Raw genomic sequence first — 13,119 nt, forward strand, 5'->3', positions numbered from 1 at the left:
CTGTGATGAGGGAAGTTTGGTGAGCAGACTGGATCAGACAAACCTCTAATGGAGGTACCAGACTGTCACTTAGCGGGTTGTGAAGATATTCAGATCCTTGCAAGCCAAAAATGTTCAGCAAAAGTACAGAAGAATTACAAGCAAAATGTTCTTCAAGTAAAAATAAGTCATTGTGCAGCAGAGACTCCAGGGGTGGAGAGTAACTAAGTACATTTACTCTAGTACTGTTCTAAAGCACAAATCTGAGGTACTTGTACTTTTCTTGAGTATTTTAATCCCATGCCACTTTCTGCCCCTACTCCACCACTCTTCAGATGAAAATATAATGCTTTTTATTCAACTACAATTATTTGGTAACTTTTGTGACTTTACATATTAAAAACTTTGTACACAGACCATATGAAAATATACAAGTGCAGCTGAAACAAACAGGCAATTGACATAAGATTCACTGGAATTATTTTGATAATTGTTTTAGTTATTTTTCGGACACATTTCATGGTTCCAGCTGCTCAAACATGAAGATTTTCTGCTTTTTCCTAACTTAATTTTGATTATTCTGCATTCATTATTCTTACTTTTAATACTTTCCTAAAAAAAATCCTGATTAAATTTAACTAACATTATCAATGCAGGACTTTTACTAGTGAGAGTATTTTTACGGTGTGGTATTCGTACTTTTACTCAAGTAAATCATCTGAACACTTCTTCCACTACTGCTCCTGTTGGTTTTGTATTAATATTCATCATATTAGTGGATTATTATCACTCATGCAGTAACATTTCAAGAGAATTTTTATGCTGCAGGTGGTCCAGAGGGAGTTCATTTTAATGACTTTATACACTTTTTGGTAGTTTAACCTACAGCAATACATCATAAAAGTGCTGGGTTTTTTTGTATATAAAGCATAAAAAGTACATTATTTGCCCCTGAAATGTAGGGAAGCAGAATAATAAATTATCTTAAATGAAGTACCCGAATTGCACGTTTCACCAGTAGGTTTAAGTGTCTAATGAGAGCAAAATGTGAGGTGGAATACAAGATTATACAATTTGTGGAACATTCTGTCTCTGGATATTAGTGTGGCAAAATTTCTCAGTATCTTTATAAGGAAATCAAAGACTTATGTTTTTAGTCTTGCTTTTAATTTAAAGTAATGTTATAACCTCTGATTTTAAATTTTAGTCACTGACTTTTATGCAATTTGTATCACTGTTTTTTTTTCTTTTATTCTATTGACATTATTTTAATCATTTTTAATGTTTTTGTTGTAATATTTAGTCTGGCAAATTTTTATTTATTTTTATTTTTCCTTTGTATTCATTTATTTTTTGTCTGTGTTGTTTCAATTTTACCATGTGAAGCATTTTGGGCTGCATGTTTGTGTGAAGGGTGCTCTATAAATATATGTAAACCTGTTGCAGAAGGGTCTGAAATGTCCTCAGTTAAAAATAGTACTGTAATCTGCAAAAAACTTGAAGTCCTTGAAGTAACAATGATCACGACAAATCTTCATAAGAGACTTTAACATGCAAGAACTGGCAACAGTAATCTGCTGTTTTTTTGGGAAGACTCGACAACAGACCACAGAGGCTGTTCAGCAGAGGATTACCGTTACATCATGAGTAGAGCGTTTACAAGTAAAATGATCAAACAGGATAAACAGTGTGGCTGTGTGAGAGGTTTCATGTGCACACGATCGATACCTGGAAAATGCTTTAAGATGCTTTCAGAGGCCCAAATTTACCTGCCAACATAACACAAAGTGTGGCAGCTGGATTCACTTCACAGGACTGATGGATAAATGTTGTTGTAGTTGTTGTTTTCCTTCTCCATTTGGGTCTGCATGTGTGTGTGTTGGAGGGGATAACAGCTAGTGAGGACTGAGGGGAAGTAGAGGTGTGAACGCCACACTGAGAGAAAGGTCATTGCCTTGACGAGGCAGCGAGGTGTGTGTGATGTCTTATAATGTTTTTACGAACTAACAGGTGTGTCAGCCACCAGACTCTGTAACAGCCCATGATGAGGATTGTTACTTGTCTTGTGTTTTTTTTAAACCACTCCCTGAGCGGGGGCAGCTTGTGTGTGCTGTTTACAGAGCATTACGTATTACCATAGGCCTGTTCCCTGACATGTATGTGCTAAGTGGTTTGATATCCACCTATGTTTGCTCACTGAGGCTTAAAGGTCAAGATACAGAGCAAAAGATACCACAGGAGGTCTTTGAATTTTCATTGTCGGCTCAGATTGGTGCAGATGCTCCTGCTGTTTGAACACTTCCTGCATGACAGGAGCTTGTCCGATTTCCTCGAGCATGTTTACGATGGAACAAGCTTTTTAATCTGATGAGGATTACCGTTTTGTTTTTGTTCCCGTGTGCACAATGTAAAATTTCCCCTTCCTCTCCACACCGGCAAAGGTCACACTTGATGTCACAGATTATTGGGATTGAAACACACGTTGCGTTTTCTGTAAATAAATCCTGTGCATGCAAAAGCATGCATTCAGATTACAGATTACATGCTTTATCTTCGGCTTTCACTGTGCATTTGTGGGCCGAGGATATTTAGTCTCATCCAACACGCCTACAGTCCATTTTTGTGATCAACCAGAACCCATTTTTATTACGACCCTGCCAGAAATACATGATAACTAGCACAACATGTACCAAGGAAGCACTTTTGATTATTGCATGTGGCACAGATACATTGAAATACTCTTTATAGGTCACAGTTTTACATAAAGAGCCTGCAATCATATCACACACATTCATCTGAATTGCACTGTTAGAAAAGCAGAAGGTGCTTTTGATTAATTGTATCCAAACATAACAGACTAATGAGTGCAGCTGTAGCTCCATGTCGGTCAGACCACCTCCAGAGGGTCTCTGTCAGCCTTCGACACCACCACTGTGACAGTGTCAGGGAGACGCACAGCCAACCTCTCCCTGAACACAGCCAGAAAACCTCGCTCACTGTTGCTATGGTCACTGAGGATGACATTAGTTCCTCTCGCCACAGCGTCCAGCACTTCATGGTGGGACATCTCACCTAAACAGTGGTTATAATAATTATATCAGCAGGTATAATAATGTCAAGCAAATATACTGACAACCAAACTAATAATATTAGGTATATACAACTTATTTGAATGGAAACTAAATTAGTCAAAATGTCTACCTGTGACGTAGAGGTCTGCCTTGACTCCGTTCAGCACCGAGGCCCCAGACCCAGCACACACAGCCACAGTATGCACAGAGGACTCTAAAAGACAAGAATAACTTATTACACACTTAATGATATTTACATCTCAGGAACATTTTAACACAAATATCAAAGTTTGATATAAAAGAAGCTGTCCGGCTTCACTGAAGAGGCATCCAGAGCTGTTTAAATTAGATTTATTAGGTGTATTCATCTCCTCTAAAGGCAGAGTCATGGGGAATTTACACTACATCGACGTAGGGACAGTAGCCTGACGTGCACCTCCCCAGAAATGTAACTACACGTCGCAGCGACCCAGACCTCCTGTCTATTTTTGTAAACTGAAACAAACGAAGGTTTTATTTGAGTTAATTTCACAGATAAGATAAGGATAAGCAATAAATTGTGAAGGCAGTAAAGCCTCCACAAAATAGCATTTTAAGTCTTGTGTGTGATTTATCCTGGCTTCATATGAGCAGAGTAAATCTCCGCTTGTCGCTAAGCTAATTTATGCAATGTAAAATGCTTGTGCTAATAATGTTAGCGTGTTTCATTTGTTTGTAAACGTATTTAGTATAAGACAGTTGTTTTGTCGGTGAACCTTGTGAGTTATAATGGAGCCGAATTTTGTATTGTTTCCTTTGTTAAATGTTGCTGTTGTCCTTGGCTTTATATGAGTAGAGGAAAAGTCTGCTAGCAGCTAGGCTAATTTATACAATGTAAAATGCCATAGGCTTGTGATAAAAACATTAGCATTTTGTATTTGTGGGGAAAATGTGTCCAGATAAAGACAAATGTTTGTCTGTGAATGCTGTGAGTTATAGTGAAGCTGATTTGTGTACTTGTGTTTGAAATTGTCCCTATTAACCCATGTTTAATGTGCGTTTTGGGTGTTTTTTGAATCAACTAAACTTTACAGCACTTTACAGAAACCCTGCCACCAACTAGTGTTTTGGAGGTGGCTCTCTAAATGTGAGAGATATTATCCCCCAATCTCTGGCCGTAGTCTTGACCTTTATGACATTCTTGTTTGGGTTACATTTGCCTGAAATATGGTCTGTATTTATGTAATTTGTAACACTTAAGCTGTGTATTTACTCTTTTGGTGAACAAATATTTTCACAGTATGTATTACAGTGCTTATGTATGTATGAAGGCTCGCTAAACTAGTGTAACTTCAAAGGGAACACCACCTGAATTTAGAATTCCAATATATTATTCCCATGGTTGAGGAGAGTTCAATCAGTATTTGTGAACATGAGCTACTCTCTCTAAGAGCCAGAAACCAGAGAAATAAGTCTCAAACTTGTGATGTCATAGGGTACAAAGTATGGATGAGCGAGTCTCACCCAATTCACTGTCTGTGGAGCAGCTCCAGACTTTATACTTCTCAGCATCCCAAGTTTCAGTTGTGGCACTCTAGGTTTTGGATTTGAGAGCGAGCTGTTCACGTTTACTAATATTTTAGGACTGTCTTCGACCTTAGAAGTAACACATATGAATTTTGACAATGGGTGTAGCTCCCCTTTAATCCCCTTTTCTTCCTCAAGTGTCTCTTGTCATCTCTCACACACACCTAAGCGCTAAGAGTTCGTCATTCTTTGCATTGTTTACATGTTTATTTAACTTCTAACACCGGCACAATAACTTCCTGTTTGTGTCAGGGTTCATTACCAAGTGTCTGCCCCCATCCCAGAGCCAAACGGAGGTGACTCAAACCCAAGTGGGTCTTCATTTTCTGGATGGCTGTTGCCACGGTTACCGGCTCATCCAAAACACTAAGTCGCCCTTGGCCATGACCCGGGAGAGGAGGCTGCAGGAAGTGCAAGATGGACAGTCAGTATTAAAAAAAAAAACAAAACACAGGAACTGCAATACATACAACAGGATATCGGTAAGTTATATCACATTATAACTATCCACAACTTGTTTGTGAAATGTAAGGAGCGTGTTTTAAAAAGTATAGCGCTTCCTTTTTATCCTAAATTCAATTTCCTGATTTTCTTGATGTTCTTTGGTTCTGTGAGTGTGTTCTGTACCTTTTCCAACTTCATTATGCTGAGGGACAGGCTGGGAGCATTGTGTCGTAACAAAGTCTGGACACTGGGGGTCAGCGCTGAGTCACTGCAGGTTACACTGACATGGATCCTACTGCTGTCTGATCTGTTGAGGTACACAAAAATAAACTATTACTCACCAGTGTACAGGATCTTTTCCATGTTTAAACCTATTACCTACAAATTCTGTGTGTCTTACAACACTACCAACCATGATCCAGTTAACATAACTGATTAATTTCTGCTGTTTTCAATATTTTGTGAAAGTCACCACTTGCCGAAAGTAGGTAATCAGTCAGAGTGCATGATATTTAGCCATTGTCAACATTACACAACCAGCTTGTGTTGATGAAATTGAGAGCAGGGTCTGTTTGTCAGTTGTTGCTAAAAGCTTTGATATCCAGGGTGTGAAAGTCAACTCCAGAAATGCATTGGACTCACACGCTCAAAAATCAAACGTAGAATAAGGAACCAAGAATAGAGAGTAGCAGTGTTTCATTTAAAACTGACAGATATCTTGCACAGTTTTCACAACACAGCAGTTTCGTTGAGGGGAAAAAAATGTGGGATTGCATAAGTTTTAGTTGATCTCACACTGCACTGAAATTAAGGTACAGTGAAGGTTGCTTAAATGAAAGGAAACTGATGTGAAACTTATTGAATGTTTTGGAAATTGTCTGTAGTTACGTAAAATATACAGAACTTGTGATTTAGGGGGATTTAGCGGCATCTTGCAGTGAGGATCACAGACTGCAACCAGCTGAAACTTCTCCCAGTTTGAATTCCTAAATAAAACACTAAATAAAGCAGCTTAACGTTACTAATCAGTGTTTCTCCTATGCGGTTTGGTACGTTGCAGACAGGCCCCTGGCCCAGCACCTGCTAATGTGTGCCAACTACAGTGGGCACACAAAATTGCAAATGGCCTTATCTAGAGCTAGTGTTTGGTTTGTCTGCTCTGGGCTACTGCAGGAACATGGCAGTGCAACATATCTGACTCCATGGTCGAGGACCTGCTCCCTATGTAGCTATAAACGGCTCATTCTAAGGTAATGAAAACACAACAGTTCTTATGTTAAGGTGATTATACACTAAAGAAAACAATTGTTTTATTATATTCCATTTCTACTAATGTATCCCCCTAAATCCTACACACTGGACCATTTAAAGGTTAACACATGTTTAAGCAGCAAAACAGTCCTTAAACTGAAGTCAGATATAAAGTGCCAACTCATACAAACATTTTTGGTACATGCAAACATGTACAGGACCTGTTGACTGAATGCTGTAGTGGTGTTTCACTGTCACAAGCCATCAGTTCCTCCATCACTGTGTTCAGTTCCTCTGTGCTCTTCACTGTGAACTCCAGTTTGTGACTGTGGGAGGCGCCACCGAGGGCCTGACTCAGCACAGACACCTGGCCGCTACCTGAGAGTCAGACACAGACACCAGAGATGGAAAAAGAGACGCTCACAGGACAAGATGGAGGCCACTTGGTCAGAATAGTTGACCAAAGGGGTCAGGATAATGTGTCACAACATATCAGCCTATACCTTCATTAAATATGCAAGTACTGTAGGTGAAACGCATTTTCCATTCAGAATGACCTCTTACCAAGTCCTCCCACCAGCCAGTCGTTCACTCCTCCTTTAACACTATCCCATGACGTATGAGGGGAGAAGATGGCTATCCTGGCCTCCACAGCCCGCACGGCCAATCGCTGCTTCCAATCCTTCTGAGCCAGACGCTTGATAGGCTGGAACAGCGGAGGGTGATATGAGATAATGAGGTCACAGCTCATGGCCTCTGCTTCCTCCATGACAGCATCTGTAAGGTCGTTGGTCAGCAGGATGGATTTAACTGGCCCAGATTTGCTTGGCTCCACCAGCAGGCCGACATTGTCCCATGACTCAGCCAGAGACAGAGGAGCCAGCTGCTCCAACACCTGCAGAACCTCTTTTAGCTCCATCAGGCCTGAACTGTGAGCAGAATGAGAGAGGCAGCGGGTGGAGGAGAAGTGAAGAGATGAGTGGAGGGGGACTGAGGTTTGTTGGCTTGTAAAAAAGCTGTGACTGTGGGTAGGTGAAGATGGAGGGATGAGTGAAACTGTTGAGGCAGAGGGGTAGAGAGCAGCCTGTGAGCCTGTCAGTCGTCCCCTGGTACAAAGTCTTTTATGGGTGAGTGATAATAATGTCCAAGAAAGGTTTCTACATCCAGCCCACATCAGTAGATACCTGTGTGAACAGAATTCAATCATTAACAAAGTCCTAACACGCTTAATATAACTAGGAACTAGTAGTTAGCAACACATGTAAACAACCTGAACTTTCTAATGCTAGCCCAATATCCCAACTAATGAGATAAACCATGACTATTTAGCCTAATATTTAGTGTTATGTTATAAGAATACAGTTCAGTACCACTACTCCAAACCTTATTTAAAGACCTAACATGCTCTGCAGGTTGTGACAGCCTCTCAGTGCAGGGAGCCATGCGGCTAACAGCACAGTTAGCTAGTTAGCTAACATTAGCTGCTAATACAGACGACACCGCCATTTTAAAAACACACTATTAAAACATTATTATGTGTATGAGTGAACTTATTATATGCTCACTTGCCTTTCACCGTAACGCCAGGCGACTACTACCGCTCCGTTGGTGGACACATTTCCCCCGAAGTGACAGAAGAACTTGCATAGTGTCCCTTTCCGGCTTCCGTACCTTAAAACAACGCTTTTGATTGGACAATTAAAAATCAGTGAATATCATTATGAGAACTTTTGTGTATAAATTAGGTAAGTATGTGATTTTACTGCATTATCTATGTCGGAACAACTACTTAAATAGCTCTTAACTAGTCAAAAATTAGTAATGTTTCCCTTAATGGTAGATAAAAATATGTTAAACCAAAAAAAACAATGTAGAAATGTTACAGTTACTTAAATGCTACCAACCAACTGAAGGACAGTTCATATGCATAGGATTACAATGTTGGGGTGTAGTGAACTAGCCTAGTTGAATTACTTGTTTGCAATTTCTATGTAGTTAACTAAGGAAACTACACACTTGGTCCATATTAAAGTAAAGTAGGGGAGAGCGGGGCACCACAACCTTGCATATTTTAGTTTGGGTTGAGTGTAGTTAAAACTGTTTGAGATTAATTATTTTTTGTTTTATTCTTACAACATGCACATCTCTGCTACAAATCAAAAGTTCTTGTTTTTTTCTAGAACTTACATTTCTTCTCACTGAGAAGTGGCGGAAGTGATGTTTCAGCGTACCCCATAGGTGGGGTTAATTGTGACAGTCAGAGGGTTAGTTGTAACACCTGCTTGAATCTGTTTAACACAATTAATTCAATACAAGTCTATCTGTATACTATAGGTCTCCATCTACACCAGGGGAAGGATATGTATCCATTCATCTGTTAGCCTATCATCCATATTCAGTGGTTGGACCGATAGATGTACATAGATTGGGTAACCTAGATCCACATGTCAAAATATGAGTATTGAATGTATGAATATGGACAAGACTGTGAAACTGTGTGTCAATAAGATACCTGACAAATTAAATATACAAAGTACATCTCATTTAAAGAAGGAAAGCGAGCATAAGTTTGAAGTGCAAAACTAGAGAAAATGTGCTGTAGGCGGCTTAGTTGGTCACATAGTTCAAAACATTGCTATGTTTTAGGCAACAAGACAGTTATTTAGATGATATATGGTTGGATTCAGTGACTTACATAGACAGCTTAGTAATTGAAAAGTATGACAAAGAAATTTAATTAAATTGGCTGAAAACACTCTTTGTTACTGAACTCCGCTGAAACACGTCCAGTCTCTGTGGAATTTTGCAGGTCACTGTTTGGTGGTATTGTGATCAACTGGGTCGAAGCACGAAAGGATCAACCCTGTGTAACCATATAAAAAGTCCATGTTACAATTTACACCATGTTAGGTTGTGCCCCATTCTCCCCTAGTGATGCATGATATTGGATTTTTTGCTGATGTCCAATATGTGGATATGTAACAACTCATCAGACCAACAACAGATATATCGGTATATCCACTCCTCTCCCCACTTAATTTTAGTGATCATCAAGTCTCTACTGTAGAAAACTAACATGGTATTATGCATGCATACTCTTTTCGTGATGGCCCACCCGCATCACTGAAGACAATTTTTATGATTTCATGTGACAGAAAAATTGAAATTGATTGGAATTGATTTGTCCAGAATAAGTCATAACAATTGATTACTACTATTGATAACAAATGTTTGGAGAAGTTGTCACATGCTTTTTAAGAAGGAACCTAACTAACTGAGTAATCCTGTGTGGTGCAGCACCCCCACCTGCACTCTAGTTTCTGAAGGCAGGTGTCTGACTGATGGACATACAAAACCAAAACTGAAATTCCTGCACTTCCTGATGAACAGTGGGGTATTGTAGGCTATTTATTTATTTTTATGTGTGACCTGTTAACATGTTGGCACTTTTTGCAATTAACAAAGCTGAGTGGCAATTTTTACTATATTACTTATGAAATGTCCAGATGTAAAGTAGTGACTCTGAGGGCAGATTCTGGTCAGGCTGTAACTGCAAACAATAATTCTTAGATCATGCTTTGCAGGAACACATTCATAGATTTGAGTTATTTTTATACTTTAGCTCTCAGATTGAAAAAATCAAAATTGATGCTCTAAAAAAGAGTGAACTAAAAATGATTGGAACAAAACTTTTATTATATTGAAAAACATGCATAACTGTATTTCTAAAATGTGCGGTAAACACTTAAACTTTGCAATTAGAACTTATTTTTGTCGTTTTATTTCAAATGTTCTATATTTCTAGACTGTTGCAGTACTTTGCCTTTATTTTTATTTTCTCTTCTATTTTCTCTTTCTACGTTACTGTGTGTTTATTTATAAACCAAAAACCAAGGCAAATTCCTAAGTAAAAAGCTACTTGGTAATAAATATTATTCTAACTGAGAGGGTGAATTTAATCAGATGAAGCCGAAGCAATTTACTGAACTCTTTACCGTAACTGGGTCAATAATGCACAACAAAATGTCCTTTTCCCCACAGGAGATGTGTCCGACACAGTCCGCTCTATCTTTGACACTTCTAATAAGTTAGTACTGATAAACATTTTGTTAAAAGCATTGTGATAAAACAAAACAAAATAAAAATAATAGAGTCACATGAAGAGAAAAATCACATAGGCCTATTTGTACACTTACATTCAGCTCAGTTAGTGACAAACATGTTAAACCAGAGCATTGAGTTTGTATATATCAGTATGATGTAATGCTGTCCGTATGTAATGTTATGAAACAAACTGACAGATTAATGTAAATGGGAAAAGACTTTGATAGGCTGTATTAACTCCCACAGGGCAGGTGGTCATACTGGGTGCATCCGCTACTTCTCAGAAAGATTACCGGGACTTTTGTAAGTAACAAATCCACAGACACAAACAAAGACAGAGCAGAGGGGGTTATCAATGTTGGGAGATGATTGCAAACGGTTAAAACCACAGTTCTCATTAAGTGCACAACAGCAAGCCACCGGGTGGAGTGGCTACCTCGGACTGAGTCAGAGAGCAACCGAGAGGGAGATTATTGTGGATTAATGCAGTAAAGGTCGATGCTGGATGTTAGCGGGATCAGGGAAGGATCAGGGCAAAGGCTAGCAGCGAGTATTACATCATCCTCCTTTGGCCTCATCAGCTTATCTATATGCTGCACCCCTCAGTTTAAATGGGACCCCCTTTTTAAACACCCACACATACGCTGCATTTACATTATGAAAGCTTGAAACAACATGAATCCTCCCTAAACTGTCTCTTTAATTCACAAAAGAGCAGTTATTTACAAAGCTGAAAATTTGTCACTTATCCATCGAGCATATTGACACAGCTACACCCCCCTTTCATCCAATCTGTGGAGCGCCGCTGACAGATGTGAGTTTAGTTATTAGGTCTGTGTGTTCAAGAACAGCTTCACTTTTGTTAATTGGTACTATAAGCCCCTGTGCCCCATCTGTCCGTCAGTTTGAAGTTCTGCCAAGTTTGTCATGTAACAACATCTGTCTGGCTGATGTGCCCCCCCGAATGCTAGGGTGCAACATGTCCCCGTCCACAGCCCTAAAATCCCTCAACACAGGTGTTTAATCTCAGCTGTGTTGGCTTTGGGTCAGTTTGACACGAAGATAAACCACGTAACAGATTCTGCTCACAGGTCTTTGTATCAAGGTGAAATCTGTGGAAAATATGGTGCAAATTTTAATTTTTACTGTGTTGAATAGCAGGGATTTGTCGTGATTCTGTCCGGGAACATTCAGTGTTTTCTCACACGGGTATTTTCTTTTATAAACAGATAATACTCTTAAAACTCTTCCCCTCATTTTACCTCTGTTTCCAAAATTCCCTGAACATTAAAAACTTTTACTGAGAATATCCAAATTGAAAGAATGGCTCAGACAGCGCTCTCTAAAAAGCTCAATTCTGGGACATGCACAACTTTTTCCCCCTTTTTTTTGCACTTAATACCTAGAAATCTGTCGTGCATGATGTCATAAATTTTGAGATGATGTTTTATGAACGGCACTCTTATCAAATCAGTGGCCGCGCAATCTCTTTATCCTGATGCCCCTCCAAAGCTCCTCAGCTACCCCGCAGTGCAGCAGCATCACTGATGTTTCGGGTTTCCAAATCCCTTCTTTGGTACATGAAATCCATATCATTGCTCTGACTTATTATGCAACCAGAGAGTTTTGTATTATTATACAAGTAGATTTATTATGGATGTCATGCATAAAATTTGTTCCACATTTGAACAGAGGAAGACATTTTACTTTGCTTGTCAGCACTGAAGCTATTAGCTGGATTGATGAAATGACCTCTTGGGTCACAGACCAACCCAGTTGCCAGAAAAGAAATGTTGCCATTGTAGGTTTTTGCAAATCATCTGCCCATTATTATGTAGTGGATACATTGTAACTTAAGGTTTCAATGACACAGCTTAAGGTGTGGTTATGTTTAGGCACAAAAACCACTTGGTTATGGTTTGGAAATACCTGGTTTTAGGAGCACAATACCTGCTGGAAAAGTAGCAGTGTCTTGGTAAAAAAAAAAAACGCTTTTGTGGCACCATCCCTGCTGAAAAAACAGCGATGAGACACCAAAAAACAGCCACATTTGGGGGCTAAAAAGCTGCTGGAAATACAGCAACGAGTTGCTAAAAAACACCACATTTGGGACCTAAAACGCTGCTGGAAACACAGGTCGCTAAAAATCACCAACATTGGGAGGCTAACAAGAACCATTGGTTGCTAAAAAAAACACACGGTTGGAGGCTAAAAAGCTGCTGAAAAAGACCATGGGTTGCAAAAAAAACACCCAGGTTTGGAAGCTAAAAAGCTGCTAGAAATACAGAAACAGGTCGCTAAAATAAATCACCAACATTGAGAGGCTAAAAAGCTGCTAAAAAAATACCCAGCAGATTTTGTTGTTTGTTAGTCTTGAACAGCGGTTTACAGCTTAGCAGGTGTAGGCATATTGCTTAGGTGACATGCCAACATGCCATCCACCATCCCTTCCACCTCCCAATGACAAACTCAGCTCATATACTACATCACTTCAGAAACGTTGATGTGATACGTACAAAACGTGCGAATGTACCTTCGTTTGCAGAAATGTACAATGCCATGACCTGTGGATTTAATTACAAAATGCCATGACAAATTTTGTATCCTACATAAATTCTTAAGTATCCTTACTTTTTGTGGAATTTTCCAAATTATGAAACAGCTGTTGTCTTTTAACACAAATGTGACAAATCCAAAATTCAGA

General features: G+C 39.2%; 1 protein-coding gene across 2 annotated transcripts; it reads right to left on the bottom strand.

The window, feature by feature from the left end:
• Nucleotides 1-2,596: 2,596 nt before the first annotated feature.
• Nucleotides 2,597-7,973, bottom strand: nif3l1 (NIF3 NGG1 interacting factor 3-like 1 (S. cerevisiae)). Of its 2 annotated transcripts, none has more exons than XM_033610755.2 (7): nucleotides 7,881-7,973; nucleotides 6,876-7,495; nucleotides 6,533-6,689; nucleotides 5,244-5,367; nucleotides 4,879-5,017; nucleotides 3,181-3,264; nucleotides 2,597-3,051 (listed from the first exon to the last, which is right to left on the bottom strand). In XM_033610755.2, exons 2-7 carry the CDS (start codon nucleotides 7,483-7,485, stop codon nucleotides 2,867-2,869), a joined length of 1,299 nt encoding a protein of 432 aa, XP_033466646.2. In that variant the 5' UTR covers nucleotides 7,486-7,495; nucleotides 7,881-7,973; the 3' UTR covers nucleotides 2,597-2,866. The 2 variants fall into 2 exon arrangements, with proteins under 2 accessions (XP_033466646.2, XP_078019359.1); XM_078163233.1 differs by lacking the exon at nucleotides 7,881-7,973 and adding an exon at nucleotides 7,695-7,819.
• Nucleotides 7,974-13,119: the final 5,146 nt, after the last annotated feature.

This window comes from Epinephelus lanceolatus, chromosome 21, assembly GCF_041903045.1.
Source record: "Epinephelus lanceolatus isolate andai-2023 chromosome 21, ASM4190304v1, whole genome shotgun sequence".
In the NCBI taxonomy this organism is placed as follows: Eukaryota; Metazoa; Chordata; class Actinopteri; order Perciformes; family Serranidae; genus Epinephelus; species Epinephelus lanceolatus.